Raw genomic sequence first — 23560 nt, forward strand, 5'->3', positions numbered from 1 at the left:
AATGCAATGCATGAGAACCCAATGAGGATGTCGTGGAAAATAATAAATTGGGAGCCAATCAATAAATGAATTCATCATTATTTTATCAAGAACAGATTGTCCCGAAGATTCTGCTCCAGGACTCCCGCTGAGGGAAAACCGTCTTCCCTTCAAATATTCCCTCCTGTTGTCGTCATGGAGACAGTCTGAGTGTGCGTCAAACTGCGGGGCTCCACTTCTGTGGAGGTTTGCTCTGGAATAACATTTGGATGATCCGTGTCTGCGGGGGCAGACGGGTTGTGTGGTTTGGCCCGAGGGCGAGCTGGCAGGTCGGCAGCGTTCCCGAGGGAAGCCAAAGAAACGGTGATGGGCAGGTGGAGCGTCCAGACGGAGGGCAGCGCGTCCAGAGTGGCATCTTGGCATGGAGCCTCACTGGCACGCGCCAACAAAAATGTCTGCCTCATTAGAAGAGCGGTGGGATCGGATGCACGTTTGTTTTGAACTAACTTTATGCAAGGCAAATGAGAGCTGAGAACTAATTATATACTAATTATAGTGGTGCAAGAATGGATCCTTGCGGAACTCCGGATTTTTGCAGCCATCTTTGAGGGATAGGTGGTGCGCCAAGTGTGTTGTGATGTTAAATGGAGCGCTTGGAAAAGCAAAAAGCTGCTGTAGGCTGACCTTGGGCCCATAAACATTTTTTTTTTGGGGGGGGGAGTATGCGCGCTATCTCCTACACACTCTAACGGATCGTTGTGACCTATGTCCGCAGGTGTGGGGGTCAGGGGTCATCGCTTTATGGTGGTGGGACTGAGGGGGGGGGTCGGGACCTGTGCTCCGTGGAATTTGGGAGTCTACATGGCAATGGCAACGGTGCAGCCGGGATGACAGGTAGCCCCCAGGGGCTGTAAATAACAGCTATGCTGAGCGGAGATTCAAAACAGGAAATGAACACAAGAGGGACAGACAGTGGGAACAAAGATGATTGTTTTGAAGCAATTTTTTTGAAGCATGTGTTCTTTTGAAATACCCTCCAAAAAAAAAAAAAAAAGCAATGACGTATTGATCCGTGTGAACAATCCAAAAGTGTGTGTGTGTGTTGGGGGGTGTGTGTAACCAGAGACGCAGCTTTCTTTCTGCACGTTGTCACCGGATCTGCGGCCCCAAGAAGAAGGGACTCAGGTGTGTACAAAATAAAGAGGCGGCAGAGGCCAAGCGGGCCTTCTTTCACAGGCGAGGGGAAGGGGGTCCTTCACCCTGGCCCCAGGGTGGGTCGCGGTCCCTGACCTGCGACCTCGCTCTGAAAGAAGGGAATGCCAGGGAAGGAGCCAGCGACGTGTCTGAGCAGAGCCAGAAGCGCACAAGACCCTGCAGGCAATCAAAGACTCGGCACACTTTTCAAATAGAACTTAAGATGACAAAGGAGACTCCAGCCAGCCAGTCACGTGACTTGACTCCAAGTAAGTCGCCAATTTGACGACTTGGCACTCGTAGCGTCGAAGCCACGCGGTCACAACGGTACGTTCAAATTGACTTGACTTTTTCCCGAGTTTATCCCGTCCGCATTTCCTCAGTCTGCTCGACACACTCTTCTTGTGTCCGATTAGCGAGGCTAACAAGCTTAGCTTTGCGGTGAAAGGCAGACTTAGCACTGCTGCCGCTCACACTGTAACAATCGTACTTATGAAAAAAAAAAAAAAAAAAAAGAGAGCTTACTGCTCGGTCACGCCTCCTCCCTCACTCCGACTTGCTGGCTTCCAATTTACTCCCAGAGCGAGAGCGAAAATGAGAGCGAGAGAGAGACAGCCTTGTCCTCACGGAGGAGGCAAACGCTGAGAACAAGTCGCGGTGAGAAAGGAGGCCATTGTAGGGGGCTGGCCCGGGTACAAGTCGCCCATTCAGATGCGGCCAGCCGTGTACAATGGCTAAACTAACATCATTGACATTTGGAGTCGGCCGGCGAGAGGGAAGAAGCCGGAGGAGATGGCGAGGGGAGGGAGGGGCGGTTGTCAGGGGCGCTAATCATCGATCAAAAATTTCATGTCAGCATTGGGGATCAAACCCGAGCTTTCAAGACATCTGAGATCGCCACTTCCCCTCCAAAGGCCGGCTCCCGCGGGGCCGCACGGGGGGCCGCCAGAGGCCAGCGGGGCCACGGAAAACAGGCCGGGATCAAAGAGCCGCTCGCTTCACTCCACTGGCCGCCATTAAAAGACACTTTGATAAAGCATCGAGTGAGCTAATGAGTCAGCCCGCCGCTTCTGCTCCGACGGCCATTGGTGACACCATGAGAACAACGCCACAGTTTGTCACATTTGTCTTCAGAATATGTTGTAAATACTTTTAAATGTTGGAAGTGGGTAAACAAGGACGGACCACCAAGTCCGGCTGGGCCTGGCAGAACGCAGCTCTGCCCGATGCCATTGCGCAACCGGCCCAACCCCGCTACCTCTACTCAGGGAGGGGAGGGGGGGGAGCAGCTGGGTGAGTTTAAATGTAATAACAGCTGCTGGAAGAGGCAAACTGTGAACCTGATCTACACTCGCAAGGCCTGACCCTGCCTGCCCATGAATCAGCTCTGGACAGGCGCTACTTGAGTACACCTCGTAAACAGAATTCCCCGCAATGCAGCATCCAGGCCCCCTTTGGAAAAACTCGGGCCTATTTTTGGGTCGCCCCCTCGGCGCATCCCAACATCTCGCGGGTGCGGAGGGAATGTTTCCGAGTGTATTTAAAGACGATGATTTGTTTTGGTTAAGGGTGCAAGGAGAGGACAGCCGAGTGTGGCGATGACGGCTGATGGGTGTATTAGTGGCGAAACATTAAAATAAAAAATTGCTCAGTAGTTTTATTGTAAATTGAATTTTTCTGATGGGCCAGGTTAGGAAATCAAACAATGCAACAGAAGGCATCAAAAGATTGTCCCAGTTTGAATATTTTGAATCATGAATCCAAATTTTTTTCCCAGCATGCCGCACTTTGAAAGCGCTGTGAAACGGCCAATCAGCGACAAAGACGGGCCTGTCCGCATGGCGCTCCTGGGAGATCCCAACCCGAGGCCAGCTGGAGTTTACCCGGGCCGCCGTCCAGCTCACCTTCTGTGTCCCGGGTACTTGGCAGGAGGGAGGGGGGTCGGGGATCACCGGACTTTGGGGGCCGTTTACGATTTGCGCCACAACGGGGGCTCACAAGGCCGGGCCACCCCCTGCGCGGGCCGAGGAGCCCACCCAACGGCCCTGACTGACGCGCTGATGCTGTCAAATGTTTTTCCGCTTGTTTGCGTCCCGGGACTGCGGTCCGCGTGTGTTTGTATTTTCAATTTAATATGACGGGAAATGGTGAAAACATTCGTACGAACACCTGCTGTGGACATTTCTGCTGCGCCAATCAGGGCGACGGCAGCAATCCCGAGTTGCGCTCCACCTGGTCAAGGTCGACTCTTCGGAAAAATGCAAATGGAGAGCATATTTTCTATTACGATTGTCCTCAAAAGGGTCACAAAGGAGCTTAGGGTCAATGTTGAGCAAGAGGTTTGGGGTTTTTTTTCCCTAGCAAGTGGGCTTATATTTCAAATGTCGTCCATATTTCTTTTCTTGTACAGTATTTTGGAAAATTGCCTCTAAATATTGCTAAAGGCTGCAATGATCTCATTTTGGACATGAGAGCATGCTGTGCACTTTTTTTTTCGTCATCTCTTCAAGATTTCAACTTGAGTCACCCACCTGAGCACAATTACGCTGCCGGAGCTCTGCTCAACTTTGGACCCGAGTGGAGTTGGCGTGGACATTATCGTGTCCTCCCATCTCTGCTTTTCATCAAGATCATCCCGCTGGTGTTCTATCCTGGCTCTCCATCCTGGAGAACAAAAGGCATGTCAATCATGGAAACACGACATTGATTTTGCATCATAAAATTTGGTGGGGCTATCTAGCATGAAAAGACCTACAAAAAAAAAGCAACATTAATATTGGGAGACATGCATTTAATGACTTAAAGTAAAATAATTTGTTGTCCTTTTTTTTTAAATCGCTTTAATGACAAAAAATCAAAAATGGCGCAGAAATCACATGACACTACCGAGCCACATGGTGACTAATGGCACCATGCATACAGCTCCTTCATGTTTTTTCCCCCTCCTGATTGCTTTAAAGAATATATATGACCAAAAATAAAAAGCAACGCCAAAAGAAAGGCAGGCGGTTACCTCAGCACTTGGCAGGCGCTCTAATTAAAACCAAACTTGTTTCCTTCAGTGAACAAACATGACAGGCTTTTTTTTTCTTCTCTTCTTTCCCCCTCGCAGCTAAATATTAAGTGGCTGCAGGTGCTGCAGGAATGCCTCCAAACGTGTGCGCCGTTTATTTATGTATTTGTGCATGTGCTTCCTCTTTGCACACTCGAGTTGCACGTCAAACGAGTCGCCATTTGTCTTTGCGGCGCTCAAAACAAGCTAATGATTGCTGCTTTTTGGGGATAAGGAATGGGAGGGGGGGGAGCAGCCGGTCCGGGGTTGGGTATTTGGGGCTTCTAAGCAAGACCAGATGCAAAGGGGGTCTCTCTCCAGCTCCTGGTGGGAGAGTCGGTAGCCCTGTTGGATCTGAGCAGATTTGTGAGAAGTAAACGCCTCCCTCAAATAGACGCCAGAGATAACCTGTCATTTTTTTTTAGATGCTATTCTTCACACACAAGAAATGAAATGAAATATTCAAGTCTTACCGCGTGGCCGTCAAAGTACTAAGTGAGGCGCAAAATGGCAGCCGCCTCAATGTGTTTTCACACGCCGTTGAGCCTGTTGAATAAACGCACACGACAAGTTGATGATTCAGAAAAAAATGGGCATCATTAGTCGAGCGACTTCCTGGAAGTTGTGCAGGGAATGCAGGTGGGGCCGACTATTTTGGCATCTTTCCGAAAGGTCACACGGAGAGGCCAAGCAGGTGAACAGCCCGAGGGCATCGTCAGGCCCGATGAGGCATCACAAAGAAGTTTAACATAGCAGCCATAACTCAACAGCTCACATCAAGTAGCTTATTTTGCATTTACAACATGTGAAACAACATAGATCATCTTTATACATGTGGGCAGTGCACTGCATCATCTCACATTCCTGGCGGATCCCGCCCGCCTCACAAGCTCAGGACGTCTTGGCATGACACCCACCGGAATTTTCCACACGTCACACTCACAGGCCTACCTTTGTGTGTACCCGTGCTCTCTCTGGGCCCGACACACACACACACACGATATGCCAACATACACTGACTCACAAACAGCGTCATGAAGCCAAGTCCAGATGTTGAAAACTGGCCCACGCTGTCTAGCTTGGCCTCAAGCTGCGTTTAATATCGGCGCCCCGCATGTGAATTGTAAGCGGGAAGCACTTAGCGAGCTTTTGTGGCGAAAGGTGCCGTATAAATGGGAGTGGACTCGTCCAGCTGGGCTTTGGTGTCGCTGACGTCATCGCTGCCTTTTTTTGTGATTAAATATTTGGCAGGTGTAGCACAAAAAGATGAATGCAAGATACATGTTTGCTGTTGTTAAGCATGTGGAAGCACTAAATAGGTGTTTGCCAACATTTATGGAGCAAAGGCACATATAAAAAAAAATGGCAGGGCATCAAAGAAACATTTTGCCAACTGTATATTTTGCGGTGGAGCCCCGCATGGTCACCCGCTAACACAGGCTAACAATTAGCATCTACGTAGCGGTACGTATTGACGCAATACATCACAATAAAATGCGGCGTGACAGCAATCAGATGATTTCATACGGCATGATGTGCTACAATATTGCAAAATCAGTGGCAAGGACTCAACGATATTTTTAAAGAGTAAAATAGAAACGGGATAAATGTTAGCTGGCTACTGAAGCAACATCAGGGTCAAAACTATCTCGGCCTTTCGTGTAGCCCCGCAGTATTTCAGGATTATTCCCATGCCGAGACAGCTTTTTCCCGCTCTGAGCTTGTTGCCCACGGGGCAGTTGCGAGGCCCCCTGGTGGCGAGGTAATTAAAGCACTACGGTCCAGCCGAGCGGCGGTAACGCCAGCAAATCCACAGAGAATGAGCGGGGGGACTAATCCTGTTTGGGGCCATCGGGGAGCACTCCTGCCTCAGCCGGAAAAGACGGGGAGGTCATGGCCGGCGCCCACAATAGCCCAGCGGAGGCACGAGGGGGGAAGGCGAACGAGGAGGGCAGCCCGGGCGAGGCCGTCCCGCTTTCAGCCCCCCGCTCCACGTGTGCTCCTTGTGTGTCAGCGCTTTTGTCGTAGCTTGAGAGGCCTGGCCTCGTTCTCGTCGCCATTGTGGTGACGTGTTGGCTCAGGCGGCACTGGCATTGAGTTGGTTCATTGAACAGGAAAAAGAACATGGTGGCGCTCAATGAACACAACAAACAGCCTGGATTGACATGTCAGACAATCATCATCATTATTAAGCATTGTTGGAGAACATTTTGCTCTTTGCCTCATTTGAAAAAATAAATCATTCACGTCAGGGGATGATGTTTATCTTCTCCCACTCATCTGTCCTCCCATATCCCAGCGCTTTCCAGAGGAATCCCAACATTCCAGGAGAATTTACGGAATCAACAGGCATGAAATTCATTTCTTCACATGGCTGCTTCTGTGCCTCCTAATCATAACTTGCACTGACAATCCAGCCTCTCCACTCCAGCGCCTTATTGCACTTTTTTTTTTTCCTCTCCCCCTGGGCTTCTTCCTCGACCTTTCCTTAATTGCATCGTACGGCTCCTCACCTCATTAGGCCCAACGGAAAACAATTAACAATGCCAATGTTCATTACGGTAATGGCCGTAAGGCAGCAAGTGACCCGCTTCTTCTCCACAACTTCACCAGGGCGGACGGAAGGGGGGGAGACGAGGGGGGGGGGGGGTGTTAGCAGATGTGGCGTCAAAAAAGTGTATGCGGTGATTCGCTAATGGCTGCTCAGGCCTTTATGAAAACCAGGCAAAGCATAATTTGATTTTAGAGGAGGCAACACGCTTTCATAAATAGTGCAAAATCATCACGTTTGCTATATGAAGCTTTAATGACTCAAATGTGGACTCAGCAAAATCAATTCAGTGATGAAGTTGTTTTTTTTTCCCAAGACTGCAACACATTAATGGCAGTCTTTGATGGATGCTACATTTTGAACAAGACAATAAAGCGCCATTCAAGTCCTTGCTCGGGCTCTGTGTGTGTGTGTGTGTGTGTGTACACTGTACACTCCAGCCAGCCCCCCCCTTCACTCCCTCCCTGGATTAATGCCGATTGTTTGGGAATGACGGTGGACCACACAAGGAGAGCGGCGAAGAAGAGGCAGAAGAAGGGAAGCAGTTTAGGGGGTTACTTTTTTTTTTTTTTTTTTTTATTCAAGTAGAAAAGTTAGGGCCGCACACTGGAAATGAACTTGGAAAGTCAATATTCACATTTCCTAGCCTTCCTTTTATGATATTACTGATAGATTGGCTCAAGCCGAAGTTTGTCTGCAACAGAAAATATTCAAGATTTTTTTTATTTTAAAAGAAAAGCAAATTCATTGGCCTCTCATGTGCATGACGATGAAAAATTTACTTGCATTATTTCAAATTTATTAATGTCTAGTGTCATTAATAATTATTGGTTGTAATGACACAGTATATGAGTTATGATAGATTGTTTTTTATGGACACGGGGATGTGTGAAATTTGATTGATATGAATGATTTTGATAAAAGGGCTTCAAGTTTCACTTTGTACAATTTTACTTAGATGATATCACAGACAATAATCTACTTGGATTAATGTGTTGTTTTTTTTGGGGAGGGGGTTTGCGTGGGAGGTCTCGCAACAACAACACGGCGCTCGGGGAGGGACACCGTGAGGACAAGCCTCCATCCAACACACAACACTGGCTTCAATTATGACCGAGTGCACGCCTCTGCTCAGTCAGCAGCTCGCTGGCAGTTGTTTCAAATATTCATATCTCATTTTAACAGCGCATTGAAGAATCACAAACAATCAAGATCTCCCCTCTAATATATCAGGGAGACAAATAAATGACTTTCTCAAATAGACATCCTTATTTTTCCTGTCAGAAAATAAGACGAGGATTAAAATAAATCACAACAAAAAAAAATTAAGGCCTCCCCTCGATTAGATCAGAGCAACAAATAAACACCTTTGTCCACACCAGGAATAAAATAAATAAAGAATAAACAGGCATCTCATCGGCCTCCTGTGCCTTCCACTCTGACGCTGCGACATAAACATACTCCACCCAGCAAATTGAAGGCCGACCCGTGCCAAGAATAAGACAGGCTGATGGTGGGGGGGTGCTCACGACTTGACTGAGTCAACGGGGTTAGCCACAAAAAAAAAAATGCATGATCAACATATACGCGACATGATGATTGCCAATAAGGAAGCAGGGTGACGCAACTTTGGTGCGTCACTTGGATTTTATGAGGTCATGTTTTTGGACATAAAAAAAGTTGTTTATAAAAAAAATATATATATACATATATAAAAGAAAATGTCCTGATTTCATGGGACGAAAACAAAATGAATGAAACTAATGCATTTGTTTTTACTTAACATTGTGTTTCAAAAGGCGTGCACACAAACTCTCCTGTCATCTAGTGAGAAAGAAAGAAGTCCATTAAGAGTGATTTAGCGCCAGTGTTATGCGGTCGCTCTTTGTGCGCCGCTGACACTCCCTGAATGGGAATCACAATTTTCTGCCCCTCCTCCTCCATTTTTTCCTATTTGGGGGTGTGGACTGAGCGGCTTCTGCCGCCACACGTCGGCATCTTTTGTGCAGGGGAAACACCGTGTTGGTTTAACCTCACACGCCGAGGCAGGTGGGTTGTTTGTCACCCGGGTACAGATAAAAATTTATGAAAACGGGTGCCTTGACTTACGAGGGCCCCATTTTTAGATTTTATTTTTTTTGCACTACAAGCCATCACAGTTTGGCGACTATTATTCCCAAAAAGAGGCCAAGTATGTTAGCTTCAGGCTGTTTATTACCACCCACTTGACCTTTACTGTAAACCCATTTTACATGAATCTACATCCATATTTTGGCATATTAAAATGTTTTTCCGTCCATTCATTTATTTTTAATTCTCTTTGTTTCAGGGTTTTCTGTCATACACTTTCTATTAGTCTAAAGCAGCATCTTTGCAGCAGCTGCATCTGCACATTGAGAGATGAAGAAAAGCTTACTTTGCAGGGATTCGGAGATATTAAGGGCTCCACATGTTTGGCAGGACACAAAGAGCATGACTGAGAGATAAAAGACAGGTGCTGCCATTATAAAACGTTCAGCTTCCAAAAGGGATTAGAAGCTTTATCAGCGTTTATCAGGCTAAGTTTTGCTTAACTGTCCATTTGACCGTCAGCTTGAATGGGATGCACGTCACAGATTTGCATTTAATTTATGTACCCCACCCTTCCCTTAATCATTTGATTAATTCCGTTTACTCTCTTGGGTAATTGCGAAATATGAGTTGGATTCTACCTTTTATATTTATACGATAACTACTCAAAGTTTTGCTAAAAGTCTCTTAAGATTGACTTAAAAAAATTCTTAAAGCAAAACCTTCTATGACCTTTTGCTTGTAAAATAAAAATATTTCATCGAGTCTCTCATATATTCTGGCAAAGATATGACTTTGTTCTTGTGGGATTCCAACTATTAAACGAAAAAACTCCAACATTATTCTACCCCCTGCTAATTGTCTCATGCTAGCGCCAAAGGGTGGGGGTGTAAAGTTTTAGCGTGGACTTCAAGGAACGCTTCCATTAATGTCGCACGGCCCCTCCAGCACATTAGATGAAACATAATAATCTGCCACTTTATGGACCTTTGCTCCCCCTAAATGTCTGCCATGTTGCTAATTGCGTACATCTGCGCGTGGCCTTTTTGATGTGACGCACGTGTCCGCTGGCAGCGGCGCTCAAGCGGGCAAAAACACATCATTAATGAACAAACACGCAATATTAGAATAGAAATAAAAGCTGTTGGCTGATTTTTATGATGTTTCCAAACATTGTTTTCTCATTGAACACAGCGCAGGTGCTGTGACAAACAAAACAGCAAGTGGAGGACGCCATCAGTGAGGATTAGCGTCCAACTAGCTAGCCAACTTATCACAGTTTCTCAATACGTCTTTCGGGGATGTCAAAACAAGAACTGTAATTTGTTTTGATGGCTACCTGACCCAAAAGAGCTAAGATGAGAAGTAGCTAGCTAGATGTTTGCTAATGCTAAGGCTAATTCACGCATCACATTCAAACAGGTGCCGTTCTACTGTATTCTATTTTGTTTTGCGATGTGAAATCCAAAATCCAAATTAGTTACTTTTGTGTTTTAACTCGCAAAATGTACACGCTTTTCATTAACCATTAACAAACACATTTCTGCACGAACCCCGGCCAATGTGCTTCCGTCTTCTGACCCACGCGATAACGTTCCTTTCATCCAAATCCCCCCGAGGAGCAAACACAACCCAAGAAAATTGACAATGCCGCCGACCTCTGTAGTCGAATGGCATCTGTGTTTACTTTCAAACGACTTTTCTTCAAACTTGTCCAGAAGGAGCGCGGCGAACCTTCAGAGACGTAATTGAATTTGGGATCAAAGACGTTCAGGTCAAGAGGGCTGCGTCGTTTATAATAATAACAAAAATACTTCCGGCGTTGACCTCCATCCCCCTTCGGATACCTTCATTCTGCTCCTTGTGCCCCCATACCTTAAAAATAAAATAAAATTGGATAGTCTTGAGTGAAAGACAAACCCTTATCATACAGGACTGTGCAAAAGTAGTAGTTTATTATTATAACAAATTGATTACACAACACGCTTGTAGTCTATCGAAGAGGAAGTCAGCCATTTTGGTTTTGCGCAACTATTTTGGGCCAGTTCAAAGGCTCATACTTTGTAAGAAAGTTCGAACAAAAAACATCCCCTGACAACTTCACAGATGGACACTACGTAGGGTGGATCATAACAGGACCCACAAAAGTCTCAAGGGCTCATGCCTGAAATTGAATAGGAAGTCAGCCATTTATGGTTTTAAGCAGCCATATTGGGTTAATTCAGCAGCTCTTACTTTGACAAACCCCTACAAAGTAATTCACCTGAATGAGGCACGGTTATAAGCAGAAATATGAAGCTGATGAAAACAAAAAAAAATCCAAGGTATCTATTTTTCTGCGAGGCATAGGGTCAAAAAGTTCAGATCAGAAATCATTTAAAAGATTTGCCATTAAAAACAAGGCACGTACATCGCTGCCTGCAGCTCTAATTACTTTTTTTTTCAAATTATCCGCCACTTTTCGCTCATCTGCATGCTCAATTTGAACAAACAAGTGCAGCAACGTAGCTAACAGACTGGAAATCAGTTTGTAAGGCATGGCAGAAAAATACTGACAGATGCATGATGATAACTGGTGTTAGGGCGACCCCTTGTGTCAGACATTCATATTCACATTCTCAGCCATGGGTGTGTCTTACCTGCAACTTTTGGGGTTTTTGGAATATTCATCATCTTTCTTTCTAATGTCCAATCCGTTCTTTTTTCTTTCTTTCTGATTTTCGTAAGCGTCCAATCGTGGATGATAAGTGCTGCGCCGACCTCTGACACAAGGAGAGGCGACCGTCCGACTCGTCGTCTGAGTCGAGATGCTCTAAGGAAACTTCACTGGAGAGTCCGCTGTTGAGGTCTGGCGAGGAAGCCCCGCTGGCATGCTCCCTTTCCTTACCTGTGGACAGCCCCTCCAGGTGAGCCTGGAAGGTGGCGGTCTGCTGTTCTAAGGACAGGAAGCTCTCCTGCACCTTGTCAAACTGTGAATGAACACAAGCAGAACTTCTTTCAATTCTGTATGAAGAACCAAGAAACAATTACAAAGAATGACTACCTGCTCCATGTTGGACTGAAGCAGCATCTCGGGCCACACGGACTCACTCTCGCAATTTCTGAGCGTGCTGCCTGCATGGCTGTGACTCCAAATCAACTCCTAGAAGACCAGGCAAGACTGAGCTTGATAACATCCCAGCAGTTCCTCAGATGATGTTTACCTGAAGGAGCTGTGTGGAGTCTTTCAGGAGAGCTTGGCAGTCACCAAGTTGCTTCCTGTGGTGGCTCAAAACTGCAGATAAGGTCTTTGCAGATGCATGAAATGTTAATTGAGAAGGCAAAAAGCCAACATTGTAAAAAAAATGAGCTCATTTTAATTTAATAAAAAACAATTTCATCAGTGATGTACACTTGCAAGAATTTTGAGGCATTCCCAAAAGTTGTGTAAGAAGCAACTGAAGCCCTCCAGACAACACATTGTTTACCTCGGCGTCCTGGTGGGCCGAGGCCAAGTCTTCAGGCTCTCGACCGCCCTCTTTGGTAAGCGTGACTCCGGTGTGGAGCTCTTCCAGTCGGCCCCAGCGAACCTCCACGCCCTCCAGCAGCTCTTTTATACCGGCTTCAAACTCAGCCTGGATTTGAAGCAACCTTCTCAGTGAGCTACTCCTGTACACGGAGAGAAGCGTCCGAGAAACGTCCATGGCAATGTCATCTCAAATCAGATTCCAGACTTTCTATTTCTGCAGAAAAAGCCTGCACTGACCTTTTCCGTAAGTAGCTCTGAATGAGCGTCACTTTTTCAGTCAGCTCCGTGAACTCTGACCCCGGGACAACGCTCTCAAGCTTGTTGAACACGGACTGCGAATGGGGGAGAATGAACGAGGCTTTCGCATGTCACCTGAGAAAATGAAGACTCACCTCCAACCTGGAGAGGAGATCTTGCATGTGAGGGCCGCTAGGGTCTGTCAGAGGTTCCTGAAGGATGCTCAGTAGCAGGCTTTCAGTCAAGGCAAGAGCCAGAGGAATTGGGACAGCTGAACTTGAGGACCTGGTGACACAAGGCCACAAAATTAGATGCGCTCTGTAGATTATTTTGTTGGGGACTGAAAATATTCCCTTTTTTTCTGCTCAGGCCGTAGTAGTGATGCCTTCTTAATGCATTCCTTGACCACCAGAGGGCAGTGTTATATAATCATAATATACAGAAAGGTTTCACATATAAGTGATAAAGATGATAAAGAATATAGCTAATAAAAAAAAATACAAGTTCACCGCTCATTTGTCATCATCTTGATTTGAGTGACAACTTCCTCTTTGATCACGGGAGCGGGTTCCTGTCCCAGGGACGACTTCAAGTACCACAGCAGCACGTAGACGCAGCCTGCCAGGGTTCCCCACAAAAGGCACAGGAGTGCCCCTCGCCAACACACATCTTCTAGAGATGGTGGTGCCCCCATGTGGCAAACGGACCACACCGCAGCCACTGGCAGGAACGTGACGCATCCTGTGCTGGAGAAGAGCTTTTTCCACCTTCTCCTCCTCCACCTTTGTGTGGCTGATGAGGTCGACAGTATTTGAAGATCACGTGATGGGTGCTCTGAGCTGCAGAAAGTGAAAAAATTCAGCAAGCTGTCCCCCAATTTCTCATTCTGTTGTCAATTTAAATGCTAAAAGTACTTTAAAGGTACTAAGTACTGCAAAACTGTTAAATCTTCCACCTGCAGTTGTTATATGTATACTTTATATTTGTGACTCACATGATTAATCAGAAGTTTTATTCAGCCAAATACCAAAATCGGCATCAAATAAAAAAATTCCATGTCAATCCTTAGTAGAGTTCACTAATCTGCAAATCTGAGCTACCTCATTCCATTTACCATGAGCAAAATGTCAAAGATAATCAGGTAAGTGTAAATAACTGCATTCCAGAGGATTGCTATTTGGCAAACAAAAAGTTGCTTCCTTGAAACAAAAAGCAATCTACATCATATTTGCTAGTGCCAACAAAATATTTGTAGATTTGTACTTCAAATCATTGTTGAGGTGTCAGCAGATCTCACCTGTGTGCCTTTTCCAAACACTCCCGGACAGGTTCCCCTTCCCACCCCCCGCGGCTGGCTCGGTCCAGGGCCCGGTCCAGAACCGCTCTCGCGCCAGAACCCGGGCCATCGTGACCTCCGGCACCGCTGAGCGTCATGTGCGGCCAGCTGACATGCTTCGAGAAAGTGGGGAAAAGCACTCGAGCGGCATGACGAGAGACTTTCGATTTACCTGCCGATCTTGTAGAACAGGTACTAACCGTGAGATTGATGGATGTGCCCCGCCTCGGAAAGCAACACAGCCACTTCCTGTCCTCTCAAGCAACTCTGAGCTATAATTAGCTCACAATACAAATTTTGCAATTAGACTAACCTACCCCTGTGAATAGTATTGGTTTATTTTATACAAGGGTCTAATTAAAAGTTTTTGATTTTCTTTTATTTGGTCATGGATTTTTTTTTTTTTTTTGTTACCTATTAATATTTTTGGTGTACTGTAAAAACCCATTTGCTTCCACCATAAGGTTGTAGAACACGATTAATCATTTGGGGACAAAAACGTGACGCCTGCGCTATTAAATTGGAAGATCTTCAATTTCTGTTGGAGTTTTGGTTTACAAATTAGTGACTTTTTGGAGTATTCCAAAAGCATAAAAGTTTTTTTTTCCCCCCACTTAGGCGGGAGTTGATGTTTGGAAAGCTGGAAATAATTTCAAGACTTGTCATTTGTTGACTTTTCTAGCAGCGTGTGACACATCGACAACAACATAATACTTTACAAACACATAAAACTGTGCTGGTCTTCATCTTGCCTCCTAAATTCATCGAGTCTTCATTTGATTTTTAGTCCACGTGCTCCAAAACTGCCAATGGGCAGGATTAGTGGTGGGAGTGGATTAGAAGCGAGGGGGTCAAAGTTCAGGGGGGGGTTTAGGGTTTGGTGATGTGGAGCTCGCTGCCATTGGTGGTGGTGGTGATAATATACTGTGTGGAGGCTTGCTGACGCGCCGACGGCTCCAAGTGTTCGCCATGGTTCGGACCTGAGCTGACGGCACCTGAAGTTTTGCCGTCCAGCTCCGTCTGACCTTCGGAGATGACGTAATGCGTCTGGAGGGACCCAGAGGAGAATCGCATCCATTTGTGTCAAAATATTAAAGATACCCGAACAAATCATAATATGCACAAAGGATATCGAGCCGGGTTTGAGGTCCACTCACCGTTTTCACCTGGTTGCTGGTGGCTCCGGTCACCGGCGTAGTGGTCTCGGCAATGACGTACTGAGCGTGGGGCAGTGTCATCATTTGGATCTCAGAGGCTGCTTGGGTAAAAGTACAGGTAGTAAAAAGAAGAGCTCATTGGTCACATGGCAGGAAGCTGCGAGTGTGTACAGCAGACTGGACTCACGATAACCTCGATAGTTCCAGTTCCCAGGTATGTAGGCGTGCTGCACTGCTCCCTGTTGCTGTTGTTGTTGCTGCTGTTGTTGTTGTTGCTGAGGCGTCCCGCTGCCCTGAAGACTGTGATTCTGAGCCAGCGTCACAGGGGTCAGCTGGGCCGGGCTCAGCTCCTGATTTGTCTGTTGGGAATTGGGGCTTTGTGGCTGACCACTCACCTGGGGGAAAAGTTAGAGATGCTTACTGTCATGTATTCTAGCAGGGAAATGAATCATTTAACGTGACAGAAACATCTGAAATTATCAGAGGGTGTGCACACTTTTGCAACCACAATCTCATCTTATTTGAATTCACCCTCTCAAATAGATTGCTAATTTGTATTGTTTTGTTCGTTAGCCCTGAGCGAGTATGTGGTTGGAGTTCAAATCCAAACAATGCATCAGTATCATGTTTTTTATTTTCGTGAAGGAACAAATGTTGAATGGACTCGTACCTGGGCGACACCTTGCCCAGAAGCCGAGGGCTCGGTGACTTGGATGTGCTGCACCTGGATGGAGTGCTGGCTGTAGCCGTGCGGGTCGTGCAGTTGGCCCACATCCACCGTCTGCTGCTGAGAGTGCGGGGAGGACGCCTAGCCAAACACAAACATGGTGACCACCGGGTCCTTTCAATACTCGCCAAAGGGGAAAGTTACGCTTCTTTGAAACTGGAGCCTTTTTTTCCGTCCCACTGAACAAAACAAAAACCTAAACTTCATTTCAACTTCCTGATCTTCCAAATTGCCACGAGGCAAAACCTTAACTATAAACCTACTCAAGTCGAGAAAAAAAAAGTCATGGTTGTTACCGGCGCCACCTGGACCACCTGCAGCTGAATGTGCTGCGGCTGGGACAAGGTGCTTCCTGCCTGGGACACGGGGATGTACTGGATCCTCTGGTAGTCTCCTTGCGGTGTTCTGTAGTCGGTAGTCAGCGTCTGGGAGAGCTCCGTCATGGCCTGCGTTAGCAAGTCGGTGGTCTGCCAGACAAAAACATATTTGTCTTAATAAACACAATCAATTCATCTGTGCTACAATAAACAATATTAGATTTAGGATATTTGAAATTGTCATCTACTATACTGCAACGTCGACGACTTACCACGACAGCCTCAGCGGAGGCGCTGTCCGTGCTGATGACGGCAGGCGTGCTGGTGATGACGGCCGTTGCCAGGGGCGCTTGGATGGTGTTGGTGAGCTGAGCAAACTCTGGATGCTTCTTCCGGATGTGCTGCACCATCTTCGTCTGAGACACACACACGCAACAACGCCTTGACATATGAGTGACTTGGCAGGTTTTCCAGAGAGTTCTGTAGAACGTATGACTCCAATCCTTTGACCTCGCACTGACCTTGCTGCTGTACTGCTTGTCGCAGTGCGGGCAGCAGACGGGCGCGAAGGCGATGGTGCCGGCCAGCTGCGTGTGCGTGGTCAGCATGGGGTCGGGCTCGCCGGGAGCGGCCGGGCGCAACTTGCGGATGCTGGGTGGCAGCTCGGCTCCCGGGTGGTTCTTCAGTATATGCGATTTTCTCTTACTGGCGCTCTTGTACACCTGCCAACAAGGTGATCGAATGTCACTTTATTTATAAACATTTGTTATTATTTTACGTGTGATGGCCGAGTCACCTTGTCACAATACTGGCAGTAGTAGTCCCGGTTGGGCTTGATGATGGGCAGCGTCAACTCGGGGACGTCGTTGACGCGCATCTCGGGGTGACGCTTGGACAAATGATTCACCTGCCACAACATATCATCAACATTCACGGCCGGCCGGCTCTCATTACGAACGACGGCGAGCTTTAGCGGGCTCACCAGCATTCCTCTGCGCCGGAATCCCATCATGCATAGTCTGCATTTGAACATAAAGCTCTCAAAGTCGGTGGTAGGCGTCTTCATTTTGTGACTTTTGGAGCGCTGATTGCGCTCGGCTTTCTTGGCCTCCCGTTCGGGATTGTGCATCCGCTGCATGTGCTCCCGCAGCTTGTCTTTCCTCTGGAGGAACATACAACAATCTTTTACAAATTATTCTACAAACAAGCAAGCCACTGCAGATGTCAGTTGGAGAAGCAAGCCATGATTGAATATTCAAACTTCTCGCACTAAGGCCTGACCTTAAACTGCTTGCCGCAGGTGGAGCACAGGAAGTCCCTGCGATCAGAGTGGCGCAGCATGTGCAGGCGCAGTTTGTCGGGCCGGCAGAAGGCCTTGTCGCAGTTGGGGCACTGGAAGATCTTCTCGGAGTGGAAGCAGCGGATGTGCTTCTTCACCTAGTGGAAAAACAAAAACAAAGACCTCAACACGAGACGTGGTACAAATTCCAGCTGGGATGAGAGTTTCAGAAAGTCCATGACTGAGTTCTGAGCCAAAGTCTCACAAGAGACACCGACGGTCTCGTGCGAGGGAAACCCAACTGACCTGGATGAAGTCGGGAAAGGTCTTCTTGCAGGACGGGCAGGTGAAGACGCCGTCGACGGCGTGCATCTCGATGTGGTCCCTGAGCACGTCCAGCCTTTCGAAGGTCTCGGCGCACAGCAGACAAGCGTACGAGCGGTTCTCGGTGTGGACCAGCAGGTGGTCGTCCAGTGCCGTGTCAGTCACAAAGGTTTTGCTGCACAGGTGGCACGGGAAGACGAAGGTGTCGCGGCCGTGCACGCGCAGGTGCTGCTCCAGCTTGTCCTTGTCGCGGAATGCCTTGTCGCAGTGTTTGCACTTGAAGGGGCGGAAGCTCTTGCGGATGAAGTGATGCTGCAGCGCTGCGTTCTGACAAAACGCACAGGAAAAACTGAGCTTTCTTTTTTTTTTTTTAATACAAATACGAATACATGACTATTTCATTCAAAACTTGCTTTTATTTGTTATTTTTTTAAAACAAATATAATTAACAGGTGACAAATTATATTTATTGTCTTTTGATTTAAACAAAAAAGCATTATCCTTAAGATTAACATCCTGCAACATACTGTGAAATAAATAAATACAATAAATATACAGTATATCGACACTGAGGCAACTGGTTCAATCGCTTTTTCAGCCTTTTGATTGGCTCTCCTACCTGGACATCCGTCTTTGAAAGAGGCCCGCATTAGGAAGAGAAACACAATGTTGACAAACAAACACACACTCAAACACCTTGTAATCGGCGTTTGTCTCTCACCCGCATCTTTTTCAAGCGCCGCACGTCCGGCGACGAGAGCTGAGCATCCGACTGGTCCTTCCGCACAGGGTCCTCCTTGGTCGGGAGCGGCACGTCCACGTCGGCGGGCAGGGTAGAAACGGGATCCGGAGCCGGGGAGGCCGTTTGGCCGTCTGCCTCGGTGTCAGGTTCGGACGCCGTCATCTCAACGCCGTTGTGAGCCGCCTCCGTTGGCTCGTCCGGGGGCTGCGCCTCGGTCAGCTCTGGCATCTCCTGAGAAGGAGATAAAAAAAAAAAAATCAAAATGATTATAAACCAAAACTAAAATAAAAAATTGAACAAAATAAAACAAAAAGCAATTCAACTTGTATATATTTCTAGCAGAGCATGTCTAATGGTATCAAAACTGCTAGCTACTTACCGTCGTCGTCTTGCCCACATCATCTTCAACGGGCGCATCCAAACGTATGAATTTAGGCGGTCGCCCCGGCCTCCTCCCTGTCCCAAATCGCTTCCTGCCCCTGACCCGGCCACGGCCTCTGGACCTGGAGGAGAAAGAGCCAAAATGAAAAAAATCTGTCCTTTGTGATCAAAAGCCAGGGGCTGCAACAGGAAGGAGAACGTTACCTGCCAACAGAGTAGATCATGTTGTCGTGCAGGTTGAGATGCTGTTGGAGCTGCTCGGAGCTCACAAAACGCCGGCTGCACTCGTAACACGGCCAGTTCTTCTCCTGCTCCCGCAGAACTGAAGGAAGAACCGAATGAGGGAACAGCATGAGGCAATTGATCGTCATCATTAAAACCATCAATCGACGATTACATGATGATGCAGACGCTCACCTTTTCTCTCTTCTTCTGTAACGCTGTGAAGCTTCTGATTGACAAACTCTGCATAGGACGCTGCATACCACACCTGCAAAAGGATGCAAAAATTAAGTTTCCGAATGTCCGCACCAAAGTTGACTCTGCTCAAGACACGGCGTGGCATCGACCTTGAGCTCTTGCTTGGGTTCAATGTTCTTGATGGTGGTGTAGAAGATGTCGGCACCATACTGGTACGCCACCAAGTTCTGCTCCAGGTGGTTCTGGGCGGGCCGCACAAACATCATCCAGTTGCAGCTGTCTTCATCAGACAAGTCCAGCCACGTGTCTTCTGACTTCTCGCCGTCTTTTTCAGAGTCCAGCACGCAAAGCTGCGGAAGCAATGGAAAAAGGCTGAGTGGCAAACAATCAGCAGTTGTTTGAAAAAAATACTGCAACTTGTCAGTAGGTGGCGGTGTTGGCAATGCACCGTGACACGTGTGCCTTGGCTCAATTAAGACAAAAAATACTAACTCCAATGATGTGCCTGTCCAGTTAATAAAAGTGATTTTACAGTTTCCATCCTGTCTCAGCGTGTTAGGGCTCACTTTCAGGTGAAAGTAGTTGTCCTGCAGCTCGCTCTGGGCCACCAGGGGTCCGTCCACGGGGCCGAACTGGGTGCGCTTAGGGATGCGCCTCTTGGAGAAGACCCCGCCCAGGAAGCGGTCGATGTAGAGGACCAGAGGCAGACTGGCGCGGGCCCTGGACATTACCGGCCGGTTGGGGATCGGGTGCAGGGCCCCGTGGTTCAAACACTCCGAGGGATTGGTGTTGTTGCACTCCTCGCACCCTGGGAGGGGTTAGGCACACTTTTTTGCTATAACTGTAATGTGAGGGGTAAAATTGAAAATATGGACGCACAGAGGTTGTGAGGGTTGAAGCGCTGACGAGGCTCCCAGTCGTCTGTGTCCGAATCCTCGTCTTCATCATCGTTGTCTTCTTCAGAGTCGTCCGTGGTGTCCATGGCCCCGAGCGGGCTGGATGGGGGCTGCTCCATGTCGGCTAGCGAATCGGACACGGGCAGTTGCTCCTGCTGGACAGGTTGGAATCCAAAATGGTGTTGGTCAAGACAGACATCTAGAATTTACAGTCACTGGCCTATGGAAGGAAATTAGCAAGACCTAAACTTCAACCTCATTTAGAATATTATGATGATGCAAGGAATCAAGAGCTCACCTGAGATGCCGGTTCCAAGGTGGCCTGTGGTGCCTCGGCCACATTGCTGAGGACGTGCAGACTGGCGGCATTCATGTTCTGCCCGCTCGGCAGCAACACCGCCACCTGCGGAGGGGCAGCAGTAGATTTAATTTATGATCGAGTTAAAACTTTCAAAATAAGAAAATGGATTGACAATCCACCCGTAGGCACCTGCTGAGTCGTGCCGTCCTGCTGGATGTACGCGACTTGAGGTTGATCTGCAAAAACTGCCTGAGAGGAAATTACAAGAATGGATGAAAGAAGCCCAGATAAAAAAAATATGTATATATAAATATACAAGCCTGACTTGAGTTCCATCCGCAGGGTGAATGTAAACCAGCGTGTGCTCGGCCGACTCCACCGATGTGTACGAGTTGCCGTCGGCCGTGTAGACCACCTGTTGCTGCTGCCCGCGTTCCGCCTGATCACCAGCGTCACCGCTGTACACGATCTGGGCCACCGTGCCACTTTCAAAGTGAACCTGCAACTCAAACCAAGACAATCACCATACCTGCTATATTATTAAGTCAAATGTGACTGCACAATTTGATTATTATTATGAGTACTGCAGATGACTATTATGTGATCTATAAAACCAAATTAGTTTGAGTGTCAAATTCAACTTGTTTAAACGGCGTTGTGTGCGTTTTTTTTAACCTGTGTGGCATCGGCCGAATCTGTGTTCGTGGATTGACTCCACGCGGTAGGAGGCTTTGGCTTGGTTTCCATGGCAACGCAGATGGTCGTCGTCGTGGTGGTCAGCCGTCACCGCAGTCCTCTTGAAATGACCACGGACACCTTCATCGTCAATTAATGGCGGACAAAGAAACTGAAGAGCAACTACAAATTTTTGAACACAACACCAGACTAAACTTTAGGCTTCATGTTCAACTAAAGAGTTCATACAAAATGAATTTGTGACTATTATATTTGTGACTATATAGACTCCATTACATTGTCACATTAAGTGTCAGATGAGTTTATTGTAAGTTTAAAAATAGATACAAAGAATATGCTTGCCATACAATAAAATGGGTTGTGTTTTTTGGGCGTAAATATAAAAATATGCAGCGCATTTGCAGGATAAATGTTGAATACGTCCATTGGGGGAAATTAAAAAACGCGTTCAGGGAATGTTCACAGGTTGTCAATACACCAACAGCAAGCAGCAGCGTGCTCCATCATACACATGCAGAGCGGTCATCGAGCACACTCGAAGCAGGGGTAAAGCACATCAAGGTCGGCTAACGTTTGCCGGCAAAGCCGTCGGGGAACCGGTGTCCAAATCCAAATTCGTGTCGAAGCAATAGCAATTGTGCATGGAGGGGGGGAACCGACGATAAATTTAATCAGTCAAAATAGCCTAATCGATAAATGAGCTTTACCCCCCCATGTTAACCCCGCAGGTTGTCGGTCCCAACCGGACCATACCACAAATTAGAGCGCAGTAGAAACGCGGGCGTTCGGTGTTAGCATTTCGGCCTTTTAGGGCCACTGGAAAGCCGACATAAGAGGAACGGATAGCATCTCGTTCCACGCGTCATTGACTTCTTTCTGACATTATGAACAAAACGTGGTATGAACCAGTAGATAAGTGCCTTAATTCCGTCGATCCACCCGTCCCCCAAGTTGGTTTGTCTATCCCAGCCCTTCAAGGCGAGTGTGGAACAAGGAAGACGGGCTCCATTTTGGGTGGGACTATTAGCGTCGGGAGACATGGACGAAGAGCGAGCAAGCGACAAATATCTTCTTTATCGGCGTTTACGCACTGGAAAGCAGACGAACATCCGACAACAGAAAGACTACTTGCCACTTGCGCGGCGCTTCTCAGTAGAGGAAATCCTTGGTTTTAAGACGTTGTATGGAAAAAAAGCAAGCTGTTCTTACCTCAGAATGGTAGCTGCAGCGATGGTCGTATTGCATATATTAACATAATCTGCCCAGCAACGTGCACTCTTTGCCCTCTGATTGGTGGGCATTTACCCATCAACAACCGTAACCACAGAACGATTCAAAACTCTAGATTAAACTGCGTATTGTTATATTAAACATTATTGTATCTTAATTGTTTTCTCAATAAAATGTTTAACAGTTGTAAAAAAAGATCCAATTTACGTGTTTCAATTGCAGCCAATCAAATCAGTTAAACACGGCCGTTATCCAATCATCTCCCCCCTATTATATTAACCGTCAATAGGTGGCGCTTCGCGACTGCGTCACGAAGCTGGTGAAAGCAAACGGGACCAGACCACCGAAGAAGAACGGTTAACTTACTGGCACTGCCAGGTTGTGTTACACACTAAGGCCGGCAGATGGCAATAGTGTACTTCACATTTGAAATATTTTAGTGTCAAACCACACACTTTGCTGCAGTGGTGGATTGTGCTGAGTCGTGCAGGGAGATATTACAGCAGCGACATTTCCATTTTACACCCCCACATGCCTCATTTAATGTGTGCGTGTTCTCTGATTGAACTCGCCCTCATTTCTAAGAGAAGCTGCTCGAAAGAGTCATGAGAATTAAGAGATTTTAAATGACGACATACACTACAGTAAATGCTCACTGTTCGCTGAGATTAAAATGATGAATGGTGAGCAGTGAAAATATTTTATATTTATAGAACATGATTATATGAATCCTCTTATTTATGAAATTTGTACCGGCCCAATGTGGCAAGCGTCAAAGGTGGCCCAACAGTGCTATACTGACCCAGGGCCACCGGGACCATGGTTAATGTTTAAACCTGGTATTTGTAGAAATAAACTGGTATTATAAAGTTATTTATTGTTGTGTTTGATGTTGGCTGTGCGCTTTTAGGGGCCTCGTGAGTGACGTCGTTTGTGTATGAGCACCTGGGTGCCTGTCGGCAAGATCAAGATTTTAACCTCCCCCCAAAAAAGAAACAAACACGGAATTAATTGTTTTTGTTTCCACCATATGTGAAATAGACCTTTTATTATTGAAACCATTTGTTTTTATTTGTTTCTCTGACAGTCTCTCAAAACATTGCTTGATGAGAAACCGGTCCGTGGCATAAAAAGATCTGGGACTGCACTAGTCAAGAATTCTA

The 23560-nt window shown here is 46.9% G+C and overlaps 3 protein-coding genes and 1 long non-coding RNA gene across 16 annotated transcripts in view; 1 reads left to right on the forward strand and 3 right to left on the reverse strand.

The window, feature by feature from the left end:
- cdon (cell adhesion associated, oncogene regulated) overlaps window positions 1-10625 on the reverse strand; it is a 40672-nt gene extending 30047 nt beyond the window's left edge. For 2 of the 3 annotated variants that reach the window (XM_049726124.1, XM_049726123.1), the window contains exon 1: window positions 3705-10625. The gene's annotated coding sequence lies outside the window, so the exon portion shown is untranslated. The remainder of the gene's footprint in view (window positions 1-3704) is intronic. The other variant, XM_049726125.1, reaches the window with a different exon arrangement.
- LOC125972449 (uncharacterized) lies at window positions 1093-4221 on the forward strand. The gene is made up of 2 exons (XR_007482814.1): window positions 1093-1500; window positions 2951-4221. It is a non-coding gene; the product is annotated as an uncharacterized lncRNA (long non-coding RNA).
- A 149-nt stretch (window positions 10626-10774) lies between the features above and the next one.
- si:ch211-151h10.2 (uncharacterized protein LOC567699 homolog) lies at window positions 10775-14285 on the reverse strand. Its single transcript, XM_049726134.2, has 8 exons — window positions 13889-14285; window positions 13101-13430; window positions 12747-12876; window positions 12592-12686; window positions 12314-12494; window positions 12050-12133; window positions 11890-11988; window positions 10775-11815 (listed from the first exon to the last, which is right to left on the reverse strand). Exons 1-8 carry the CDS (start codon window positions 14023-14025, stop codon window positions 11528-11530), a joined length of 1344 nt encoding a protein of 447 aa, XP_049582091.1. The 5' UTR covers window positions 14026-14285; the 3' UTR covers window positions 10775-11527.
- A 157-nt stretch (window positions 14286-14442) lies between these two features.
- On the reverse strand, window positions 14443-22781 carry prdm10 (PR domain containing 10). Of its 11 annotated transcripts, none has more exons than XM_049726117.2 (23): window positions 22088-22781; window positions 21147-21329; window positions 20797-20970; window positions 20661-20720; window positions 20469-20573; window positions 20154-20322; window positions 19841-20082; window positions 19424-19624; window positions 19272-19344; window positions 19059-19176; window positions 18853-18976; window positions 18453-18704; window positions 17714-18058; window positions 17410-17565; window positions 17111-17290; window positions 16925-17035; window positions 16650-16850; window positions 16401-16544; window positions 16108-16278; window positions 15755-15892; window positions 15272-15479; window positions 15085-15185; window positions 14443-14974 (listed from the first exon to the last, which is right to left on the reverse strand). In XM_049726117.2, exons 2-23 carry the CDS (start codon window positions 21216-21218, stop codon window positions 14798-14800), a joined length of 3522 nt encoding a protein of 1173 aa, XP_049582074.1. In that variant the 5' UTR covers window positions 21219-21329; window positions 22088-22781; the 3' UTR covers window positions 14443-14797. The 11 variants fall into 11 exon arrangements, with proteins under 11 accessions (XP_049582074.1, XP_049582072.1, XP_049582071.1 ...); XM_049726115.2 differs by having other exon boundaries at window positions 20154-20325; window positions 21147-21267; window positions 22377-22778; XM_049726114.2 differs by having other exon boundaries at window positions 20154-20325; window positions 21147-21267; window positions 22300-22778.
- Window positions 22782-23560: the final 779 nt, after the last annotated feature.

Source organism: Syngnathus scovelli, chromosome 7 (genome assembly GCF_024217435.2).
Source record: "Syngnathus scovelli strain Florida chromosome 7, RoL_Ssco_1.2, whole genome shotgun sequence".
NCBI classification, from domain to species: Eukaryota; Metazoa; Chordata; class Actinopteri; order Syngnathiformes; family Syngnathidae; genus Syngnathus; species Syngnathus scovelli.

Coding starts and splice junctions, on each gene's coding strand:
- si:ch211-151h10.2 (XM_049726134.2), bottom strand. CDS start 14,025: ATGACGCTCAGCGGTGCCGGAGGTCACGATGGCCCGGGTTCTGGCGCG. Junction 13,431..13,888: donor TGTTTGGAAAAGGCACACAG/GTGAGATCTGCT, acceptor CACTTTCTGCAG/CTCAGAGCACCCATCACGTG. Junction 12,877..13,100: donor AAGATGATGACAAATGAGCG/GTGAACTTGTAT, acceptor TTGTGTCACCAG/GTCCTCAAGTTCAGCTGTCC.
- prdm10 (XM_049726115.2), bottom strand. CDS start 21,218: ATGGAAACCAAGCCAAAGCCTCCTACCGCGTGGAGTCAATCCACGAAC. Junction 19,345..19,423: donor AACCCAAGCAAGAGCTCAAG/GTCGATGCCACG, acceptor ATCCTTTTGCAG/GTGTGGTATGCAGCGTCCTA. Junction 17,036..17,110: donor TCCGGCGCAGAGGAATGCTG/GTGAGCCCGCTA, acceptor ATGTTGTGGCAG/GTGAATCATTTGTCCAAGCG.